Genomic DNA, 25,308 nt, shown 5'->3' on the forward strand with positions numbered 1-25,308 from the left:
TTTACATTTTGAATGGAAATAAGAGATGAAGCAAAGCTACTGTTGCTTCTAGAATTAAAATAAATTTACTTCTCCAAATGGTATCTGATAGTTGAAAATTAAGGAGTATAATTTGTCAGAGTTCAAGAAGTATTTGCACAGCATTCTCAGGCATAGGGATTGATTTTGGGGTGGTCCTGTACAGAGCCAAGGGTTGCAGTCCGTGATCCTTGTGGGTTCCTTCCAACTCACAATATTCTGCGATTCTAGAAATTTGTCCAATGCCACTGAACTGTCTCTCCACCTCTGTACCTCCTGGTTAGTACAGGCTTGCTATTTGACACATCACATGTGTCATCTTCAGGAAATACTGCTTTAATAAAGGAAAAGTAACAGTCTGCTTCTTTGATCTCAAAGCAGAATCTGCAAATATGGTTTTAGAATGCATTAAATGTACACACTGTAGCAAATTTGACCTCTTTTTGATCCTCTTCTGCTCTGGATGGAAAGAGCAAGCAGCACACAGAAAAACTTAACAGCTGAAACTAACACAGAAAGCAGAGACATGACAACATGACAGGTTTTCTGTAGTAGTCCACTGTAAAGAGAAGTGGTAGCGAATTCTATTTTCAATAATAAGAACTAAAAATGAAGCACACATGGGAGAAAATTCTAACTAAAACAGATTTTATAGTTTAATATAGCAATGAAATATTTGAGTGGGAAAGAAGAACTCATTAGTAGATGTAAACACAAAATTTGAATAATCTGGGCTAGAAGGATAGTGTCAAGGGAATAAATTAGGGTAGGCAGTTTTTCTGTCTCTATAAATTTTGATATACTCTGCCAAGATGAAAGAGAAGAGATAAGAAACTTGAAAACCTATCCACATTCAAGTTTCCTGAGGGTTTCTAGCTGAAAGTTCTTTTTGATTACATCATTTAAAGTTATGTAAAAATATAAGCAAATGTGCTCAACAAAAGGCAAAGAGAATCTCTGGGTCATATATGCTCACTTTACTATACTACGGATGATTTGTATGCTTTGTATGTACCTTAATTGCCATTCATCACTGACTGCAATAGCAACATCTTTCCTTTTGTTTTCCAGTAGCCACATTACCCTGAATACTCTCACTTCCTTTGAAATCAAAGAACAGGGTTTACCCAGCAGCACAACTTCCTCTCAGACCAAGCATCTTCATACAAATCAGTACTCATTTCATCCATGCATTGACATTAAGAGGTTTTAAAATAAAAACCTCAGGGACAAACAAAACGAAATAACCTCCAAAATAATATATAAAAATACAAAAATATGCTGTCAATCTGTGTGTTTTCAAAGTAATGAATGTTGAAAATGACCGTAAAAGTGAACAAATCTAGTCGAGCTATGAGACAGAATAATGACCAATAATAACTACAGAATGCCACCTGTGAATAGAAAAATAGCTAACTAATGGAAGACACATTACCTTTAAAATTGTAATATTCCATGTAAAGCTTTCTACTGATTTTTGCAGTTTTCTTTCTTTTAAGCCTTCTCTTGCTCCTATATTGTGCAGGTTTTCATGAAACTCCATTGCTGTGGAGAGTAAAAGAGAGAGTAACATAGTAAATATTTTCCTGTATTTCTGTGATCATAGAAACAGTGATTTGAAACTAAAAAGGTAAAGAACAATGAAAAAGCTTCAGAAATTTCATTCTTCAAGCACAAATATATCTGTGAAGTTACAGTACCTGCCTACATACTCAGATCTCTCTAAGTCAAAATCTGCACTGCAATACCTGCTGGGTCACTGCCATAGGAACATGGAGCCAAACAAATATTTACTATACAAAATATTTTTCAATCACAATAGAATCTGTTGCACTACATGTGAAGACCTTCTCGTGGATCACTGTGAAATGGAAGCACTAATTTCAGGAAATACATCCCAACAAATTTATGTTGTGCTTTGCTCTAGTGTGAACCAAATTTACATCACAGTTGCCCAATTTACGTGTTGGGAGCCATGCAGAATACAGCCTTCTCACCCTACCCCTGAGGGAAAGGGCACAAATGTGAAAAAGGTGGCAGGGAAGTGAACCACCAAGAACATTTCCACTTATGTAAACTACTGTCTCTATGCAACTTGCATCTGACAGAATCCAACCCAAAAATTTACTGCAAAATTCAATGCAGTAGAATTACTAGAGCATACATTTTAATTCAGTGAAATGCACAGATTTAATAACAAATAAATTGCTTCCCATTATGCTGTTACAAGTCATACATAAAGAAGTTTGAAACACAGTTTCCTTCCTACACAGAAAGTAGCATGTCCTTCCATGGATATACACATCATCACAGCCTGCATTGCAGTAATCCTCCTCCCTTCTTAAACTGTTCTCTGAAGGTACCATCAGTAATAACATAAAAGTTACATAATGCAATTTACAGGCATGAACTTAAAATCAAGGTAAAACGTGATACTAAATTATTCTATTAACCACATTGATTCATTTCTTCTATCTGCTATTGAGTAGATGTGCTTTCAAATTTACATGGAATTAATTGCCATGAAATCCACATACAAACCTGTGTTGCCCATCAATCCTAATCAGAGTAGGTTGACTTTTAAGGGCATTATTGTATCTGCTCTTTTCTGTAATCTCTCAGCCTCACACTCATATCTTAATACAAAAGAAAGATCTGACTGAATGTTTTCATCATATTCTTGTTTACCTTATTCCTACATAAACATATATAAGTATACATATGCATATATAAAAAATTAAAAATGATTCATAAATTAATTTCAAAGAAAGACAAAAAACCCTCTTGTTAACTTTTCTTACCATTTAAATTTTACTGCAAGAAAAAAAGACAGCATATACTTTCCTTGAATTAAACTACCGTACTGTTTTTAATTCAAAATATTTCTCCATAGCTCTACCTCTGCATTGAGAGTACAGCCTTAAGAAAAGCTTTCATTTGGCATTTCCTCAGATCTTAAACCAGGTGAGAAATTAAAGTTCCTCCATCCATCACTGTTTCCAAGTATCTGTTTCCTGTTCAGATCATCATTAAAAAAAAAAAAAAAAAAAAAACAAAAAAAAAAAAAAACACCTCCCAGTGTGATCATGGAAAGATGATGCATAGATCCATATTTAGAACACTACATTTTTAAGCCTCCGTAACAATGGAGATTATCTTATCTGCACCATTTATGCCTAGATTATGCTGATAAACTTGGAGTTCTGTACTCCAATTCTCAGCAGAATAAATAAATAAGCAAGGTGCATGGAATATAAGCAGGTGACTTGCAGCATAACCCCATTATCAGCTGTTATTACATTTAAAAAAAAGTGAAAGGAGGTGGACAAGAGTGCAAGAGGCACGCTTACAGAACTGCAGTAATGATGTATTAACCTCATCTCCATCTTTATAAATACTGCCTTTCAAGTCCTAGCCCCTGGGCACTAGTGACTGATAACAACCATGAAGCAAAGCTACTCTGAGATTAAGAATAATGCTGAGGGACTGCATAAACAATGTGAAGTCAGTGCTTTGCAGATTATAGATTAATTTATACAATATCACTGGTAATACAGACATGGAGACAACAGTCTCCAAATGTTCTGCTAGCTAGAAGAACTCATCACTTATGGCACACTGAGGAATTTCTGTGATGATCACCTTCTTCACACGCAAGCTGAGCTACATTCCTGTTTTGTCAAAGCCATTCCACTTGAGCTAAATACTCCGAGTGGTTGGCAGCAACATCTCATTGTCTTTTTTTCAGAAAACAAAATCATGTCAGATGATCCCACCAAGGCATACACACGTAGAACTTGGACAAACAAGAGCTGCCTGCTTAACAAGCACTAATCACACCTCTGTCCTCAACTCTTCTTAGAGACAGGAAAGGACAGCTCCTCATTATCACAGTAAACTTTAAGCTATCCCATTCTAAACCTAAAAATACAACCAGAGGCAAATGGATTTCAATCATATTTCTGTTGCTATTACTACTTTGCCAGGTAAACTTAAATGGATTATCTCACCTTTCATTATTGATGAAATGAGACTGTATCAGTCTCGTTTTTTTTCCATCTGCTGATTGGAATTAGCCGTGCTCCCTATACAGCACATGGACAACCTGAGCCTTAATTATGAAGTATGAATGCAGCACAGCATTTATCTATTGACTACATTTCTCCTGGTATTCTCCTTCTCTGTCCCTGCTTCTTTTTCCTGAGTCTTTTTTTTTTCTCAGAACTGGCTATTTTCATGCATTAATATTGGCAAAGTAATAACAGAAGCGTTAAATTCCAAAATGAGACTGACTTTCAGAAGATAAAAGGAAAAAGGGAAGAAAGAGATTTTCATTCACAATTCATTAATAAAATGACAAATATGTTCACACAGTCACTTGAAAGTGTCTTTAAGATAAGCTTAAAAAAACCTCTTTTTTAATAAATAAATTCACAGGATTTTCTATATCCTTGCAAGCAAAAATTCAGCTCTTGCTGTCAATAAGATATGGTAAGCAAGTTAACTTTATGAGGCTTAACTACTTCTAGAATTATTAGTCCATTAGTATCTTGAACTGCCTAACATCTCTTGGAGGATAATAGTCATTATGCTAATTTGATTTATCGTTCTTACATATTTCTATGTATACCACCTGTTTAATGCAAGAAATACAAGTTACTCATGCTTTTCATTTTTACTGTCAGCTATTAAAAAAAGACATCACCCACAAATTTCTCAGTGGTCATGAAAATTATATAGGATTCCAGAGTACACTAATGCAATGGTAATGTCATTATTAACATTCAGTCGTATTTTTCCCAGTGAAAAAGGTCCTAAACTATAAAAGAGCTGCTACTCTGTGAAACAGGAAGATGGCCTCCTTTTTTCCTTTAACAGAACAGATGACAAGAGCATGCTATGTCTGCATTCTCAAGAGAAGCATTTCTTGACTTTTAAATTTGGTGTTATCGCTGAAGGTCAATATGAAACAAAAAAAACATGAACATAAACAGTATAGAGTTGAACAAGAATTCCTCAAAAGGTGATACATATAAGGAACCATGGCAACATGGTCACTCTCTAAGTACCTCTGCATCACTCCAGAGCATACATTTGCTATGCTTAGCAGTCATTTCATTCTGCTGCATCCTGCACAGCAAATAGGAATGGCAAATGAAGACTGTATGAAGGCTTCTCAGTGTCAGCCAGAAAGCATCCCCCATTCCCACCCTTCTTCAGAAAGGCCTTTTACAAATTAATCACAGATTTGCTCTTAGTACCATTTTATGCTGAATCAGAACCAAAGTGCTGTCATCAGTAAGTAATGACATCAGTATAGTATCCAACTGATGTGAAATGAAGTACTACATCTCTCAGAATGCTGATGGAAGTGATCTGAGTATGAAAGCTCTTGACTTAGGAGATCAGTGCAAAGACTGAGATGACAGCCATAATTCTATCAAAAGCTGTCCACTTTCATCCGCAAATTAATTTTAACAATTATCTGCTAAGATACTCATACTAATGTATACAGACTCTGAATTCTGTAGTTGTAGGACTTGAAGCCATCAAGAAAGGTTGATGTAGTTGGCTTACCAGGAAAATTTGAAAAGAGAAAAAGCAATAAAAAGGAGCTGAGGAAGGCTCAGTAGATAAATGTCTGCTCAGCAACACCTGGCTAAATAAGAACTGCAATAAGATTTTGTCTCTAGTGAAAATTACAGTCGGGAGGAAAAAGAGCTCCTCTCACGCTGAGAGAAATCATCTATGATAGATTTGTTAATCCCAGCCATCATAATTGTGTACAGAATGACATACAACACAATAACAACAAGTTGATTTCTTATTAATCTTACAGACTTAACCGACTTAACTGAGTAAAAACAGCTCAAAAAAGGTGAGACACCCGTGGTTCTGAATAGCTCAGGAATGACAACACCCACTTATCTTTTGCCTCCTGCTCTATCTTATGCAATTACCAATTATACTACCAGAAGTAATCTAGTTTATTACTGGTAGTGCAATGAACTAATGGGAATTTAATCCATCCCATTTATCACAATGGTGAAAAGAATTTTAATATCACTGTTTAGGAGATTATCTTAAGGTTTGTTTGTGCTGTTTTGAGCAAATATTACTACTGAGTAGTGATCGCAACCTCTCATTTATGTTAACTGAGATAGCTCAGTTTCACTTATGAATTAGAATGCACTGACTTACATTGCCTTAACTACAGGTTTTACTTCCTGTTGTTTAGAAATCTACATGTGGCCAAATGCTGTGGTCTGCCTGGTAAATGCTGTTGAGGCAGTGCTTTAAGCCTGGCTGGTCAGATGAATTTCAGCCCTCCTCACTGTCCTCTTATCCAGCCTGTACTTCCTGAATGTCTGAGACAATGTTACAGGAGTGTGTTGAAAGCATCAGCAGAGTCAAAACAAGACCAAGACCAAGCTAGTCTTTTCACAGCACTGTAGTCACCTCAAGGTACTGTAACTGTAATAAGGACTAAAATATGATATACAAAGCAGCATAACTCATTGTTATTATTTTTAAACTACTCAAAAAGAGTATATTAAAAGCATTAAAAGCAATGAACCTGCTTGGAACTTTGGAATTTTTTTTTTTTTTTTTTTAAGATTTGCTATCACAAAGCCCTGTCATACAAACTCCATTTATGGGTATAAAAATTAAACCATTTCTTTAGCTGATAGTTGAGATATTTGTTTTTTATGGGATCCCTGCTGAAACAGTGAGCACAATACTTACTATGCTGTACTTCTGAAGCCAGGTTTCTACTTTACATACTGGCTTGTTTTCTTTGATTACAATTTTCTTGCCACGAACCTGATTTACAAAATAGCCAAGATATAATTATACAGCAGGTAAGTTTCTTCTAGTTTAGGCTTCTTTTCTTAACAAGGCTCTTTACTAACGCAACAACAAAATGTAAAACTTTGGCAATGAATACACAGTAGGCCTAATATGAAATGGACAGCAAACAGTATTTTTCCATAGCTACATAAAAAACGTGTCACCGACACTCTTGTTAGGAACTTAACTTCTGCCAAGTTAAGTATGTTTTATTTCATTCTTGGAAGGGTGCTTTGATTTAGAAGTGAATTAAATATTTTTTCAAGATATTAATAAATAGGTAATAAAAATAATTAAGAATTAAATATTTTAAAAACTTGAGGAAAATAGCATACAGCTCTTGATTAGATTACCACAGACTGCAGCTCGATAACTATGTACACTCTTTTTGAAAAAAAAAAAAAAAAAAAATCCAAGAAAGCACTTTAGGCTTGAACATTTTTCTACCTAGGAAAGAATTCTAGGAAAGAATTTAAAATGTAAGTGCCCATTTCGACCCATAAATACTTAATCTGCACATACAGCTGCTACATTTGCCTGCATCTTTGAAGGCCAAGGCTTTAATTTTATTCTGAACAGAATATGTTTCTTAGTAGTTTTCTTTCTGATTATATTTCCTTAACATTCAGGTAGTTCAACCTCATAAATAATTTCTTCTTAAAACAAAATTTATCACAGAAGTTCTTGAGAAAAGAGTCTGGTTACCAGATCACTGCTGCAATAAATCATACAAGTCACGTTAGAGGAGCAACAGAAATTACTACAGCTGTATATAAACTCTCAAGTAACTTCGCTTACAGAAAACTTTTCATACAAAGATTTAAAATGCACTTTATTAAAATTACTTCTCTGTGCACCATTGTATCGTGTATCACTTTAAGCTACAAAAACTGAGTCTTAACAGGAAAAAGGATTACATGCACACATAATTTCTAGGACCCACTTCCCACTGAAGTCACCCAAAATATTTTATATCATAACTAGAGGATTATGTGTGTTGTTCTTCAGTTTCAAGAAGCTCCAGGTCAGAATTATTTGCATTCAAAATACTTAGGTTAATAGTTGATGAAATAATATATTAGCTAAATAAAATGCTCAGTATTTTTTAATTATTTCAACTTCCTTGGCAACATGCTGTATGTCCTTACTAAGAAAAATATTCCCCACATATAGCCAGCCATGTCCTGCCTCCACTCGGAGGGTTAAGAAGACTTTCTGATGCTCCATTATTCTTCTGAAGTAGGGAAGAAAAACTGTATGCCTAAGATGCCTTTCTTATTCCAACACCTCAAATGATAATGGTATCACAATCTGCCTAAAAACATCCTCTCCGCTACCAACATCAGTAGTTAGTCTTTCAATCCCAATACATCCAGTTCCATTCTCATCACAGTAATTCACTAATTCACCATAAGATGGTCTCACAATACACCAACTTTTTACTGAACTGCTGTTACAAGAAATAAAAAGTAGCTGTAACACCAAATTTATGCTGCTACAAAAATACAAAGAGGACATCTGGCCATGACTTAATTATAGTTTGATAACTTCCATAACTGCAGTAACAAGTTTCAACTTCCTCAAACACCTTCAACAGTCCTGCATAAAATTTTCTAGACAACAAAGTCAACAAAATACTCAAGACTCACACACCCATACTTTTCATGAGCCCCCAACAGTGTACAAAATACACAACTAGGCCTTCATAAATTAAGACATTTGCACTGAAAAGAAGACCCATAGTATCCCACCCTGATTTCTGGCAAACTGTAGCCTACAAGGACAAATCACATTTCTGAATGTGGGTGAAGTTAAGCCACTACCACATGAGAATGAATTCCTGCTGTCAATAAGGGTAGAAACACAGAGTGGAAATGGACAGAATATTTTTTTCCACATACTGCTGTTTCCATCTTTTATTTATCAGCTGTGATCCTCATGAGAGATCACTGAAAGTCTAAGAAAAAAAAAATTCCTAATGTTACTGAATGCTAGAAAGCAGACTTAATAAGGACATTGATTTATGGTACATTGTAATTTCTCCCAGTCTTCAGATCCTGCTGTGCCCACATCGTTTCGCTGGCAACAGTAATTACTATATCTTTCTGTTCAACAAGAATGCTATTTCTCCATTCTTTAATGCTACCTTCTGCTTCAGAGAAGTTGGCTACCTTTTTCTACCAAATTATCTGATTAACACAATCAAGTGTCAAACAGCCTGTGTTTAACTTGGAATTTGTTATTGTTTAAAGTATGAAGAATGAAATGAATGTGCTTCTGAAAACTCATTCATCTCTTTTTGAAGTATAGCCCTTCAGTTAATAAAATATAGTAAAAAATTTGTCTATCAGCTGTATTACTTCTAACAATTTACTATTTTTTCTTCACCTCCATCTATGGATAGGTTGGAAGCGTTGATTCGCCTTAGCAGGTGCTGTACCTGTTCTGTCCTGACATGTAGATACAGACAGTCTGACGGGAGGATAGAAGAATGCCTCACTCTTTCCTGCTGTTTTGGATTAGATATCAGTTAGGATAACAATACAGCTTTTGATCAGTCCTTAGCACACAAAATGTTTAATGTACTCGTGTGCATTCTAGTGTACCTCTAAATATCTTCAGATATACAATTAATCTTCCATATTTAATCAGGTTAATCATAGAAGGCAAATACAAATTGCAAGCTAGTATCAGATTAATTTTGCAAATATTTTTGCTTTAGGGAAACCACACTTAAATCAAGACTATTATTTCAGTCTTTCAGAACTATATTAGTATTTCTAGTACATAACCGTATTTTACAATTATTTCTGCTACTGAAGCTACTGGGAGTTGAACATGCAGCTCATTCATCACTAATATGACCTGATCTTTTACATTGTTAGTATCAAATTAACTGTAATGAAAAAAGGCTTCATGTAAAGAGGCAAGCTCACAAGAGCACTGCAAGCTCTGTGTTAGTTTGTTTTTGCAATCTTTTATGTACAACATTTAAATATAAATATACATGGCAAAATAAACTTGTAAATGAAGTTGAACTGAGAATATAAAGAAAAGTAGCATGGCATGTGAATGTGATAACAACCAGAACACAAAGAATCTAGACTTGTAACACCATATTTCAGCTACAAGCATAGTCTGCTGCTTATGTCACCTGTGCACATGAGGCCAAAATAGGATGTTCAACAAATGACTACTTGAACTACGAGAATGACATTGAGATACATTCAGTCAAGTATATGCATTTTCCTCAGAAAAGTGCTACGTTAGATGATTCCAGGAATATAGCATTTGCTCACTGGAGAGTCCAGCGGAGAGCTACAAAGATGATGAAGGGCCTGGTGTATCTCGAGAGGAAAGGTTGAGAGAACTGGAATTGGAGAAGTTCAGCACAGAGAAGACTGAGAAGGGATCTCATCAATGTTTACAAATACCTGAAGGGCAGGTATCAGAATGATGGGGCTCTTTTGGTGATGCTCAGAGACAGAACAAGAGGTAACAGGCACAAACTAGAACACAGTAAGTTCCATTTGAACATGAGAAATAACTTTACTTTGAGGGTGACAGACTATTGGGATGAGCTGCCTAGAGAGGCCGAGGAGCCTCCTCTGGAGATTTTCAAAACTGCTTTCCTGTGTAACTTACTCTAGGGAACTTGCCTAAAGCAGGGGAGTTGGACTAGATGATCTCCAGAGACCCCCTGCAACACCTACAGTTCTGTGATACATCAGTTTATCATAAAAAACACGATCCTTGGTGGTTATTCCATGCCTATTTCTTCATGTTTTCCACCATGATGGAATGTGGATTCAAAAATATTCAAGGCACAAGAGAGACAAACAGGATTAAATAACTGCAGAGTATAAAACAGTTTGATAGCTGGCTTATTAAAAAATGGGAAAAGGGAAAAAATAAAGAAAAGCAGGTATTTCAGAAGAATGGAAACAGAATTAAAGAGGCCTCAAAGTGCTATTTTAGTCTAATGGATGTTGGAGTTTAGGCACTAGGTGTAAGTACTGTAGATGTTTTACTTTCAAAAGTGAACCTCATGAAAAACAAACAAAAGGATCCAATTCTAAGTTTTAACTTGAAGATCAGTACAGACTACTGATGCAAACACATTAAATATTGCTCACTTAGGGAGTACAACAGTAATACATAAAGTAGCATTTTTTCAGTAGCCCACATATGAAGCCAATCTTAGTTACTGTAGCTTCTAATCAGAAATCCAGACTTGCTGATGAATGACAGTATTTCAGAAGGTACAGATTAATAAACTCTGGCAGACCTGTGTAAATAATACGATATCATGTCAAGAAACTGCAAATTCTCGTTCAAATCAGAATTAACTGCAAAAATGTTGAGAAAAACTGTTCCAGTCACTCTCTTTCATTGGTTAAAAAGACTTCAACTGCCTGTCTATATACTTAGTCAAAAGTGCTCCTTAATATTTAATTGTAATTATTTATTTTCATCTATTAGTGGATTACCTAATATGTACACAACATATAATGTACAATATTATTTTTTTCTGCATCTTACATGCTCTGTTATAATGGACCCTAAGCCTAAAACCAATTTAGACTACAAATAATTTAGACTACAAATAATGCAAAAAAAAAAAAAAATTAAACAGCTCTGTAAAGATGCAGTTTTGCTGAAAATCTATTAAGACAAAATGAATTTTATCATTTTAGTTTTCAACTCCAAGAAGAATTTGCAGTGCTTATATGGTCATTATCATGTTATTTGCATGCACCTCAGACATAACTTCTTCCCAGTGCATACTGTGCACTGTTTATCTTTGACAGCATCCGGTATGGCTGGATCTTCCTCAAACAGTATCCTGTTTCTGATACTGCTGAAAGACTGCTTTGGAGTACATATTAAAACATGTACTCATTTTATGTCTTTTACTACCTGCATTGTTTAATAACCCCAGTCCCTGCTGGTTTTGTCACTGTACAGATGGAATAAATGAGACAGTTCTTGCTCCAACAACCTGGAATCTAACCATAAGGAAAAACGATAACAGATGGGCAAAGAAAGAGGAGTGAGTGCAAGGAAGCAACGAAAGCTATTTTTGTTAAGGTAGTAGGAGGACATGTGTCAATCCAGCTATATTTGTAGGAGAATTTTAAAAATCAATTCAGATTTTTAACAGCCCTGTGGATGTTTACAGTGAGTATGTGGGGCAACATGATAGATAGCAGGATGATGGCTCACTCGCTATCAGACAATGGAAATTCTTGTTACCAGATGAGCAAATGCAAGAAAAGTAAAAGCAGCTCAGCCAGTGTAGAAAAAGGAAAAAGTAGAAGGATGCGTATTGGGACAAACATTAGGAAAATGACAGCAGGAAAATGATGTCAGAAAGGTAAAATTAAAACGGTCAAGCTCAGAAAGAAGGACAGGGGTATCAAACTGTCAGAAGGTTAGAACCTGAACAAGAGTTCTGGCTGCACGGGTAATTAGGGAAAACTATACTTTTAAAATCATACAGGAAAAAAGAGGGATCTGAATGATCAACACACAGCACTGGAGAACTCCCTTTCCTGAATTACAACAGTAAACTTAAATGCATTTCTTCCAGGTATCAACACAGCCATTTTCTTCCATGTGCACGTTAATCTATCTTATTGATGTTACATTTCACACAGTGTTTAATTCAATTCACTGCTTAATGTCACAAGACCCCACCGTACTGTTTCACAGTCCAATCCAGATTTGAATACACTCAACAATTCTTTGCCACCAGCAAACTGTGTTCACTCATGATTTGCTGCTGATCATTTAATGAACACGTGGAATACCAAGTGTACTGCTGAGCTTTTGCCTCTGAACGCTAAAATACAACCTAAGCTTTGGTTCTCTCTTTTAACCACTGATTAATTCAGACAGCATTTGAATTAGGAGCAACTGGTGATTCAAGAAAAGTGGAAGAATATAAAGGAGGACAGGGATGGGATAAGATGATCCGGACATTCAAATTCTTTATTCCAGTAGTAGCATTTTAGTTCTTGTAAAAGATTAAAGGTATAGAGTGGATTATCTTTAAACTCTCTTTAACACCTACCCTTTATTTTCTTGTAGTATATTCAGTTGACCCAGTAGCAACAAAATAAATGGTGATTAAACCATTTTAAAGTAACTATTTTTTTCTTCATATATTTTCACTAGTTGTTGTATCTAAAATGCTTTCTATAAATAATTAAGAATAGAATGTACTGAGCAGAAATTAATACGCTGGTATGAAGAAAGTGGAAAAGCTCTTTGATATGGATTAATTTTTAAAAACCGAGGGAAGAACAAAAGTTTAACAAATATTTTCATTTTCCTACAGAATACTAACTGCAAACAATCTGAATTCCGAAAAAAAGTCATAGCAAGAATCACATCTTTGCTTATTCTCTAAAGGCCACCAACCTAAGAAATAATATTGCAGTTACTTCAAAATTAGTTCTGAACTTTAAAAGAGGGCCAAAGTCTTATCATTAAAGCTAAGCCAGAAAATGGTTTAATAGAGAAAGTTCAACAAATTTCTCTTACAAGCCTGTTAATATAACGTTATTGCTTATTCCCACTTGATCAGTTTTGCTTCTTAATTTTTCAATTTTTTTTCACTAGTTGACCCACAGAACAAACAAACAAAAAACCACTGACAAATACATGATTTTTCTTTTCCCTTATCAAGAAACTACACCGGAAAAAGTATAATCCTTAACTCAGAATTAAATAGTGTAGTATCTACTGAGATCATTTAGTCTTAAGAAAATATCTGACAATCATTGATATTTAAATGTAATTTAATACTACTCATCCATCTTAACAAATACCCTGACCCTGCAGGGCTGCAGCTGCCCTAAATAGCAGCATCTATTACATAATCCATACTTAGGCTTATGTCGTTGTGCTGTAGGTTTCTCATCTAAATGAGATCAAAATCTCTCTTCACTGCTTACCACTGGTTTTAAGTCCTTAGCCTTCTTAAACAAAGGGTTGTTGCACTTTAAATGAAATAAGGTTGTAAGATACAGGAAGATCAGATAAGTGCAAGTTTATAGAAACCTGTATGACCTAGTAGCAAGCAATCTTTTCTAAAGGGTAACAGCTCTTAAAAACATGAGGATAATAGGCAACAAGGTTTTGCCCTGCATCTCACCGAAGGAACTGAGCTGTCTGACACAGCATTGTAGCTAAAAAATATGGCACAGTACCAACAAGATATATTTTTGTCACTCATGTTATTTACGATTATATTTGACCACTTAAAGTAAATAGGACAAGGTAAATTTTTCAAGTACTTTGACAATTCTATGGTTTGATTAAGGTTCACAGAGTCCAAGGAGTGTATACTAAGAATACAGTTTAGATCCTGAAATTGAAAGCGGGTACACCTTCCTGCATCTCATCTGAGTTGAAAGGCATCTGCTAACAAAAAAAGAGTTTGTAAAGAGAGAGACTGAAATTTTGTGGACAGCAATGAAAGGGACCAAAGAATGCAAGAAAACCATGTAAGATTATGGCTACTGCACAATGCTGAATATCAGATAGAAAAAAAAATGTATTTGCGCATAAAAAGCTTTCGTTCCAATTGATTTGTGCATGACAGCACTGATTGCAAATACTTCGACTTTCTAGCAGATTTCCTGCTTCTGATGCAGAATGAGATGCACCATTACTCTGAGCAAATGTGCTACGTTATTTAAAAAATACTTGAGAGCAATCAATAAAAAACCAGCATGATTAAGCAGCACGGTCAGAGATGCTATTCAAAATAAAGTAGTAGCCTTAAATACTCATATTTGTGTCCACATGGAAAATTTTTATAACATATCAGGTGAGAAGGGGACAATTTGTGAAAGGACTAAGAACAAAGTGATTATACAACCTGTTTCAAATATATCAGAAACAGGAAAACTTCCAGAGAATGTGTAGGTGGGACCCATAGATCGCAACAAAGTTTTTTATAAAAAGATTTTGTGCATCCGTGGACTAGGAAAAAACTGCCACTGAAGGTGCACGTAACTGAAACAAAATTGTTTTATTCTAAACAGACAACATGGTAAGTAACAAATCGACAGAGCCAGAGCATATTCATCTAACAGAGCTAAACATGAGTTGTAATTTTACAGCTGCTTGATTTCTATTATTTGAAATATCCTTTTCACTGTTGCTGTACACTACTGTAAACTAATGCACATATATATGCGTGCCTATAGCTGAATAAATAAACTCAAATAAAAGTTTTGGGAAATAAAGAAAAATGTCTTTATAATACTTTATAACGGTTTTAAAAGACAATGTGCACTTACCTGCTTTCTGACATTGCACTATCCTCTCATATAAGCTATCTGCATTTTCAACTAGAGTCCGGATGGTCTGAATCATCTGTAGAGAAAATAAAATATACAGAAATATCAGTAAAATTCATTTCTTACTGGCAATTTTAAATTTGAAAAATATTCTAAATTTAAACTGAAATCAGTAATCTATTGTTTGTTTTAAACATAACAAAGACATTCTTCTTCCTTGTTATGACCAAGCAGAAAAGTGCCGCAAATGTGGCATAAGGACACAAAAAACATGATAGTTTTGGGTCAGGATCTGTGAACACTGGAGTAAAATGTCAATTCCATAACTCACTGTTTATCAAAACATATGGAAATTATTTAACTGTTTACCAGGTTGTTTGCTTTTGTTGGCTTGGGAGAAACAACCTGGCTTCCTCTTTGTTAATCACTCAGATGCTCAGGATGGTGATAGCTCATTGCCCAGTAACTGTTTCCATATTTATCATGCCACTGCTTTTCCAGATTTGCACCTCCGTATTTTCCCTTTCTGTGGCTAAACTTGCGCATGTGCATGAGCTAGCACTAAGGAGGAAAACAAATCACTCGAGGCTCGTACTAGAGGATAAGGACAATAAATGATTTCCTTACTTGATCTTTCCCAAGCAAAAACCTTTCATGGAAACTCAGCCAAAAGCACACTGATTAAAATGGATCTGTGCAGATTCTTCAGCCCAGGATATGTATTCAGAAGGATAGACTTTGCTTTACCCCTTAACCATTAATGTCTCTGGGATCTAATCAAGCAGCATTACTTCTACGAGCACGTTTCCCTTCACAAAAACATTGGTTAAGCTAGATATACTGCTTATCTGAGTCTTGAGGTGGAACTTTCTTTTCTTTAAGAACTACAATTGCTATTACGAACAGGAGCATTTCAGGTTACAGAAAAAAAAAAAAAAAAAAAAAAAAAAAGAAAAACAAAAACAACTAAAAATCCTGCTCATCAATACAATGCTTTAAGAGGCAGGACTACAGCAGTCCTTTCTCCCACCTAGTAGAGGAAGCTTTCCCCAGCTGAGTGACGCTGACATTGAGGCTGATTTCCTGAACGCTGCTCTAAGTGCACTCTATAACTTCCTGAAGGGAGGTTGTTATGAGGAGGGGTTTGGCCTCTTCTCCCAGGCAACAAACAGGATCTGAGGAAACAGCCACAAGTTGTGCCAGGGAAGATTTAGCTTAGACATAGGGAAGAACTTTTTGTCTCAGGGGGAGGTCAGGCACTGGAATGGTCTGCCCAGGGAAGTGGTGGAGTCATCGTCCCTAGGTTCAAGAGGCACCTGGACGAGGGGCTACGAGACATGGTTCAGTGCCTTGTGGTAGCAATAGTAGAGAGAGGACGGTTGGACTAGATGATCTTGTAGGTCCAAAACTTCTCCAAACTTGTGATTATATAAGTGAGACATGAATGAATTTGGAGAAATGGGTAAATGAGCCCAATTTTGGATCACAGAAAGCATGCAAGCAAGAAGGAACACCACCTGTGGGGATGTAAACTGCGTTACAGGCTTCTGTTATTTTCAGCTAGACAAAAATCTAGTTTAAGTAAATGACAAAGTATCTAAAGGTAATTCTAGGTTAATTTCTACAACTACAGCTGTGGAGGTCACTGTACTGGATAATGCTTACATTTAACCTTCACATCCTGATTAATCTGTTTATAATTTCAAAGAATCTTTACCCTGACTTATGTCAATTAAAAAAAAAAGAACTGCAAACTATAACAATAAGTGAGGAAAAAATAGTAACTGGATCAGGTTGCTAAGCTGCAAGGGAAATATTTTAGCTTACCCTTTTTTAACTGGATTGTTCTTTGAATATAAATATCAATGCTCACTCAGGCAAAAATTGCCTATGCATAGAATTATGCTAATTACTAATTAGTTGCGATAAAGACAACAATTGTACAGAGAAGCTCATTTTAAACAATAGCGTATTTTACCCAGAAAGACTTCCATAGGGAGCACTGCAAATTAACTATTCCTGGATTGTCAAGGAGTGTTTCACTATCATTGGTTCTTCAAAGCAGTATACAGAAATCGAAATGAACCTACCATAAATTTCCTTGAAAGGCAAAGATTTTACTTGTTTCAACATATATGTCAAGGAACATTTTTCTTTCTGTAATGCACTTAAACGAAAAGGTCCAAAGCATGATTGACATCAACTGCAAATATACACCCAATAAGCAATAATGTTAGTTTACTATCTAGCTGAAAGGATCCTGTAAAGCACTCTGCTCTGAGCTTTTCCTGCTTTGAAAATCACTTTGAAAAATAAAATGCTGAACATGTATAACTCTTGTTTGGTCAGGATCCCAACACACAATAATGTGGGATTCTTCTCTTAACCTGAGAACATTTTTGATCGGAATTCCTAACAGAGCAGTTATGCTGCCCACTCAAGGTATTTGTTCTGGAGGGACTGTGCAAGCTATTGTGACTGCACTGTGTTATCTAATCTGTGTTTCTGACCGCACATATACAGTAATTTCCATGCCCTCAGTTCCTCCATATAATACATTCTACATGCAGATAATTTAGAAAACGTGGTAACAGTGGTAGATTCGAAAACTTACTCTTCTGTTCTGGGACACTGCACTGATATTCAGAAAAAAAGAGAATACAAAGATGACTAAATATGCTCACATCTTGGTGTTCCTTTGTTTAGCTCCTGTACTTGAAAGAGTAAGAAAGTCACACTAGTATTGCAGATGGAAGGAAAAGAAACAGATCACAGTGTCAGTGTTCCTCCATTGTGATAAGGTTAACACTGAAGAAGATATAATAATTTAGAGGTTTAAAATTTCACAGTTTTGGTATGAAAAATATCCTTAGATCAAATGTAATGCTTCCCTTGCAAATTTTGGGAAGAAAAAAAAAGTGACAAATAATTCTAATACAAATTTTGGTACCAACAATACCAGAACAAGTTTCTTTCTTTACCTTCAGTTTCCTTTAAAACACATACAAAGCTGTATTTAAGATTAACAGCGTCAGTAAGCAAAATTGGCTCAACTAACAAAAATTCAAGAGTTGATTCCCACCACCATTTAATCAATATCAGTGCTACACCCCAATTTTGTTGATGTCAAAGGAAATTACATGCTGTTTTTGTAAACAAAAAGAATTCTATCACTAAAAACAGAACCAAGCAGTAAGGTGTGTACATGTCCACACATCACCTTCTAGTTATGTTTGATTAACGAAGTAATAATAATAGTTCATTACAATTTTATTGTTACATTGCTTCTCACCACATCCCTCAGCAAATACTCAGCTGTTACAACCCTTACAAACTGTTCCAACATATAAATTCTTTCCAGAATTTTAGCCAAATTGTATCACAGAAACAATCAAGCAGATATTAACAGAGAATGAAGACTTTTTGGTAGGCACAGCATGCAGAACAACTAAGTATAAATAGTACTATTTAAACAGAAAATCAGCTTGGTCCACATCATACTTGTTTTGTGCTTGGTACAAAAGCAAAGTAGAAAATGAAGAGTAAGCAGAAGCTTCAGTGTGAGAAACAGAATGTCTGTAAGCAGAATGAGAAATGAAATTCTGAAGGTGAATTAGTTGTGGAAGCAGAGGAGAAAAACAAACTATATTCTAGTGTGCATTACATAAGCATATAATGAACAAGGCAATCAAAAGGCAGGAATTTCCTAACCACTGCTAACTTGTATTTTAAGTGACAAAACTGGAAAGAGAAATGCAAACAAGCTTAATAGGGAACAAGCAGTTAGAAGTGCTCCTCATTAAAAATGTACTATAAATTATGCATGCCTATTCTAAGAGAATAACAAATATTATACTAAGATTAATACTTCCCAGTCTTTTACAATATTAATTCCCAATTCTACTGTTGCTTTCCCCTGGAAGTGCAGATTCCAGATATCTGGTGAATATTTTTTAAAGACGAAACATACAACATTTACTGGAATTGTTTCAGCTCTCCCTGCAATTCCTGCCTCTCATCCATCTTATGACCAGAGTTCTGGTACTTACAATGTAAGTGTCAGGAATGGCTGGACTACGTTCTTATTTTTCTGGACAATGGAAAATGAGAAATTCAAGATACACCTTATAAGCCTTGAAGTGTTTGAATTTGACAGGCTGACAGTTTGATCTATTCCTTCAACAATATTTGCTAAATCATGCGATCATTTCACCTGCTTATCAGAAAAACTGTTAATAATTCAACCAAAAGAATAAATGTCAACAAAGATGATAAGAACATTTGAGTTATTTCATCTATCAAAGGTATTAGAAAAGAAATGGCTATAATGGATAGAAATAAAAAACATTCTTGTTTCCTACTAATAGAACTTCACCACTACTATTGGTAACATTCACCCCTTTTGTGACTCCATCTTCACAGAACAAATGAAAAAATCATATGCTTAAAGTATCTATTCTTTTCTCGGCAAAACAGAATATATCATTAGGACAGTTATAGGAAAATAATAATAAAGGAATATGGAAGTTTAGACTATCCTTTAAGATTATTTTTAGTGTTTCAGAGCTTTGTTTTGTCTGTTTTGTTTTACTGAAGAGGTAAGATCTATGAACTAATACTGTGTATATCTATATATATGTACATAGTACGTATCACATGTAAGACAATATATTATATAATGTATGTAATATCTAATATATGTAAGTACATACAGGTATAAGTATATATGCACGTATGTAGAAGTATATCTATGTATATAAATGCTCACATGGATGTACATGCACATTCTATTAAAACTACTTGAAATGATTCTGAATTCTAATAAGAAGTCGAGATTTATTATTACCAGGCTGATGAAGATATCTTTTTTGGTAGAAGACAGAACATTCTACTCATGCCTCCAACTTAGGGGAAAGACATAGATTGAATTTAAACTTAAATATTTTACACACTACATTCTAACAAGAATACAGACCTTGAGACAGAATTCTTTGAGTGACAGGGAAAAAAAAAAAAAAGCCCACTATAGTATTTATTGTTATAGTAATAATAATTTATTAATACTAGTATTTGTTATTTCTCTGGAACTGGTAGGTAGCATACCTGTGGGAATACAAGAAAAACTGTTCAGAGCAGAAGCTGTGGAGCAAGATAAACAGCATGAGAACCAAGGACACCTCTAGAAGAAGAAAGAACATCTCACAGCTCTGACTGGATAAGCGCCTGTGTGAACGGTTGAAGAGTGTTTTCTAGAATGCTCTGTTGACATGTAAAGGGAGGGGTGGATGGGAAAGCTAGAAAAAGAAAACTTGTGAAGGTATATAATGATGTGAGAACTTGTAATAAAGGATTTGGATCATTCACATCTCAGTCTGCATCAGATGTTGCACATACCAAGAGATAAATCATAAAACATTTTACAAGAATCCAGCTAATGGTAAGCTGTGCCAGGATGATGAAACTCAGTGAGAGAAAATACCTTCACTGAGTTGCAACATCAAGGATGAATTTTATTTTGTAGCAATTAAAGCACACTACAAAAGAAGAGCATGTGTTAAAAATACTGGCAGATCTATGTTCCAACAGTAAAAAACACACTTAAAATAGGCATAAACCAAATCTTTATTTAAAAAGTTATCTCCACAAAACGCTATTCACATTCTTCTTTTCTCTTGAATCTCAGTGTATTAGATACCCTTCTGTGACATTTCTGGAAACTGCTTAATATCCAGTGGCCAAACTGGTGCCACCATATGCACTGGGAACACAAACAAAATATTGTCAGCTCTAACTAAATATCCATATAAATTCTACCTAAGCAGTCCAGTATTCAATTTGCTGCATCAAAACGGTGTTTTGTTGTAACACTGGAATAAGCAAAAGAATTGTTCTCAGTCCTTCCAGTGTCATCTGCCTGTCAGTTTGCTGTGCAGTTGCATAAAGAGTTGTTTAGAATTATATATATACTGACTTTATTTTCAGCTGGAAAAGAATGCAGCTATAGCACTAGGAAGGAAATGTACTGGAAAATCAGATTCTGAACTCATTTTAAACCTCGAACCCAAGTGAATTATTCTAATGGTGAGGGGACTGAAAGCATTCTGAAACATGCTTTTATCTAACACGAACATCAACAGCAGTGCACTTCCATTAAGCTGGAAAGTGCTCTTCACATTACTGAGCTCAGTTCAAAATTCAATAACCAGTGATTTAATCTTGACAGTTAACTGACAGCTAGATCAATGCTACTAAGTTTTCAAAAGAAAGGGGTTCTCAAGCCTGATTCAGTCATCAGTGGCATACCCTAGGGGCTGATACTTGAGCTAACAGTGTTTAATACCCCCATTTATCACCTGCATGATGGGTCACAGGGCACTTTCAGCAAGCTTGGCAGAAGATACAAGGCTTGGAGAAGGTGGGTACAGCACATAGCTGTACTGCTACTCAGAAAGACTTTGACAGGCTGGAGAGATGAGTTGACAGGAACCTTGTGAAGTTCAGTGAAGGCAAATGATCTCCATGTGCACCAGTACAGGCTGGAGGCTGACTGACTGGAAGGCAGCTTCTGAGACCAGGACCAGAGGGCCCTGATGGATAACAAAGAGAAAACAACAAAGGAAGTACATCCCCAGAAGACAAAGGGGAATAATCTTTCCCCCTTACTAAGCATTGCTGAGGCCACACGTGGAACACCCAGGGCAGTCTGGGTCTCTGAGGTAGAAGAATGATAGGGACTTACTGGAGTAAGCCCAGCACAAGACCACAAAGACAGTTCCTTAAAAGGACTGAGGCATCTTTCTTATACTGGGAGGCTGAGAGAGCTGAGACTGTTCAGGCTCAAGCAGAGAAGGCTCAGGGGAATCTTGTGTGGTCATACAATGGCACAGTTTGCCCAGAGAGTCTGTCGAGTGTTCATCCTGTGTGATACTCAACACCCAACTGAACAGTCTTAGGCAATGTGCTATAGCTGGCCCTGATCTCATCAAGGGATTGGACAAGATGATTTCCAGAGATGGCTTCCATCATTAATGATTCTACGTACGGATTTTAAAGTTCACATCTTCAATCAAAAGAAATTTTTACAATTGAGCTTTCTAGCAGTACACTTACAGAAACAAACAAAAAAATCAATAGTAACTTCATTATAAGTAAAAATCAGGTGTGGTTCAGCCCAGACAGTCCAGAGATGCCATATAATGAAGAATAATTGATCTTTCTACTATCTGTGTACTGTCCAAAATACAAGATGAGAAAACGAAACTGCTAACTGCGACTTCAGTGCGCACTGAAGACGTCTCACATTTACCAAAGGAACCAAGAGTCCACAAATTCTGTATCTAAAAGCCTGTATGTTCTCTCTTCATTCCTCATAACTGAAGTACTTGAAAAGACCAGATTGAAGACAGAGTAAATAAAATAACCTGCAGCTCTCTTTTAAACTGTGCATGCAATGCACGCTCAACAACCATTTTGCCTTGTTTTCCTGTTGCTCTGGCTATCAGAACAAAATGCTTTTCATTATCTTTAAACAAACAGAATGAGAACACCATGTAAAAAGTGGACAATAAGGAGGCATGTAAATATATGTATACATACATGTATAGAAAGGAAAATAGCCTGCATCTGTAAAAAGAAGCAGAACACTGCTATCCTTGGGAAAAATATTAATATGCAACATTATTTTTGAAACTCAGAGTATCAGTGAAAGATCAAATAACCACGTTTCTTACACAGGAGTGGTCAGAAAGACAAACAGAAGATCAAAAATTCATTGGGAAAGAAAACAAGAACTACTATTGGAAATATGGAGTACATTTAAGACAAGTTACTATTCATGTGACCTATTTTTGTGCTTTTCCACTAACATGCCATTGGAATATGTTAGAAACAAGAAAGTAAGCCAGATGAACTTTTCTTCTCATGTAGTACTATTATTCTATGTTCTTATAAATAGTCAGACATAAGCTATAATGGAATTACTGAGAGGACATCAAAATTTTCATCATTCATTCTCTTAATTTTTTTAAAAAAAGAAATCTTGACTTTCCAAAAGCATCAAGTTGTCATTATCAGAGTTTTTCAATGTGGAACAGCTGATACTCTACAACATTTGGCAGTGAAGCTTGAATATCCAAAATTAGACCTTTGTTTTTGCCCTTTTGGACTGAAAAAGCCAATATAATTTGAGGTTATCATCTGCAGCTCCACTTTTGGATGTGTAATTGCAGCTTGCAGTTTAGAATGACTGTCCTGTTATACAACAGGAAAACAAGAACTGATAACAAATAACATAGCTGCTTTTGCAGGAACTGCCCATGCTATTGACTGTATGTTCCATCAGTACTTTGTTTCTCAACAGTTTTTTTGACAGATTAACAACTGCACTCAGCAACTATTTAAACTCATTAGAAAAAAAAAAAAAAAAAAGCAGTTATAATTAAACAGGACAAAAATATTACTTAGGCTATCTGCAATATTAAATTGCAACTAATATGCTGAAATTAGTATTGCCCTTAGATCTCTTCACCACTGAGTTGTATCCGTTTATCACCTGAGACTGTCCTTGGGGAACCATTAGGTCATACATCTTCAAAACAATTTAGCTGTATTAGCTAGATCAAAATTCTTGCAGAAGACTTACAGTCTACCTTACTTTTTTTTAGAAAATTACAACCAAATGCAATAATGAATACAAATAACTCTCATAAAAACTCATTTCCTGTTGGAACAGCTAGTTCGGGCTCCTCACTGTAAGAAAGACATTGAGGCCCTGGAACGCGTCCAGAGAAGGGCAATGAAACTGGTAAGGGGGGCTGGAACACAAGCCTTATGAGGAGCAGCTGAGGGAGCTGGGATTGTTTAGTCTGGAGAAGAGGAGGCTCAGAGGAGACCTGACTGCACTCTACAGCTTCCTGAACGGAGGCTGTGTTGAGGAGGGCTGGTCTCTTCTCCCAGACAAAGAACAGGACCCGAGGAAATGGCTGCAAGTTGTACCAGAGGAAGTTTTGGTTAGACACAAGGAGAATTTTTCTCTTTTTCTCTCATAGAGTGTTCAGGCACTGGAATGGCTGCCCAGGGAGGTGGTGGAGTTGCCGTCCCTGGCAGTATTCAAGAAGTGTCTGGATGAGGAGCTGCAAGATACGGTTTAGGAGCTAGTGGTAGCAACGGTAGTGGGACGATGGTTGGACTAGATGATCTTGCATCAAGGTCTTTTCCAACCTTGTGATTCTATGATTCTAGTTAAACTCATCATTTACTCCAGTTTTCAGGGCATAATAAACTATTCAAAAGGCTAAAAAATTTAGTGATAACTTCATTTCAACCTAAGCATTTGGAAAGGGACTTTGACAAATGCTTTTTACAAAATAGATTAGTCTCCCTTGTTTACAAGCTTCTTGACTTCAAAGAACTCTCCCATTTTCACAGTACAGATGACAGGCTGTCTGAGCTGAAAATCCTTGATTTCCTCTGGAAACCTTTTGAAATACTGGCACCACACTACCAACTTAGATAGTCAGTTTTAGGTGTGAGGATACACACAGCAATTTAGCAGTTTGGATATATCAATCCTTGAGAATGCTTGAATGAATATCATTATAGTAATTTATTTTTTCAGTCACATTGTCTTTCTTCTGTAATTTCTTCTACTAGCAAATCAGCTAGAGGTGCACTCTCCACTGATTTCCACATAAAGAAATGTTTCATATGAACCTTCAATCTCCAAAGGTATATGCATGCAAAAAAAATTTAGTCTTATGGCTTTGTTTCTTTCCTGCAGGTTATATTCTTTCATCAGCTAGCAGCTGTACACGCTCTGATGGACTTCGTTTCCATTATTTTCAAGAAACAATTCATTGTTATTTTTAAATCAGCGAGGGTTGCTCCTGAATTTCTTCACAGTGAGCTCTTATATTTTTGTAATTAACACAATACGGCTTAATATCTATTTATCCTCCTTATATTCACATGACTTCAACATTTTGGAGGATGCCTTGTAACATGGACTTCAGAAGAAATGCAGTCAAGAATGACGTTCTGAATCAACTGGGGAAAACTAAGCACAGCTTTCGTAGTCTATGCCAGTCACATATTCCTCAGAAAAGGCACCAGATTGAAAAATCTA

The 25,308-nt window shown here is 35.8% G+C and overlaps 1 protein-coding gene across 2 annotated transcripts in view; it reads right to left on the reverse strand.

The window, feature by feature from the left end:
• Window positions 1-25,308, reverse strand: part of PLCL2 (phospholipase C like 2) — a 97,715-nt gene that overhangs the window by 10,316 nt on the left and 62,091 nt on the right. For both annotated transcript variants that reach the window (XM_042888625.1, XM_042888626.1), the window contains 2 exons: window positions 15,186-15,261; window positions 1,454-1,563 (listed from right to left, as the gene is read on the reverse strand). In XM_042888625.1, the coding sequence (XP_042744559.1) occupies window positions 1,454-1,563; window positions 15,186-15,261 (186 nt within the window). The remainder of the gene's footprint in view (window positions 1-1,453; window positions 1,564-15,185; window positions 15,262-25,308) is intronic.

The sequence above is a fragment of the Lagopus leucura genome, unplaced genomic scaffold, assembly GCF_019238085.1.
Source record: "Lagopus leucura isolate 7727_CA_CO unplaced genomic scaffold, USGS_WTPT01 Super-Scaffold_100157, whole genome shotgun sequence".
Taxonomy (NCBI): Eukaryota; Metazoa; Chordata; class Aves; order Galliformes; family Phasianidae; genus Lagopus; species Lagopus leucura.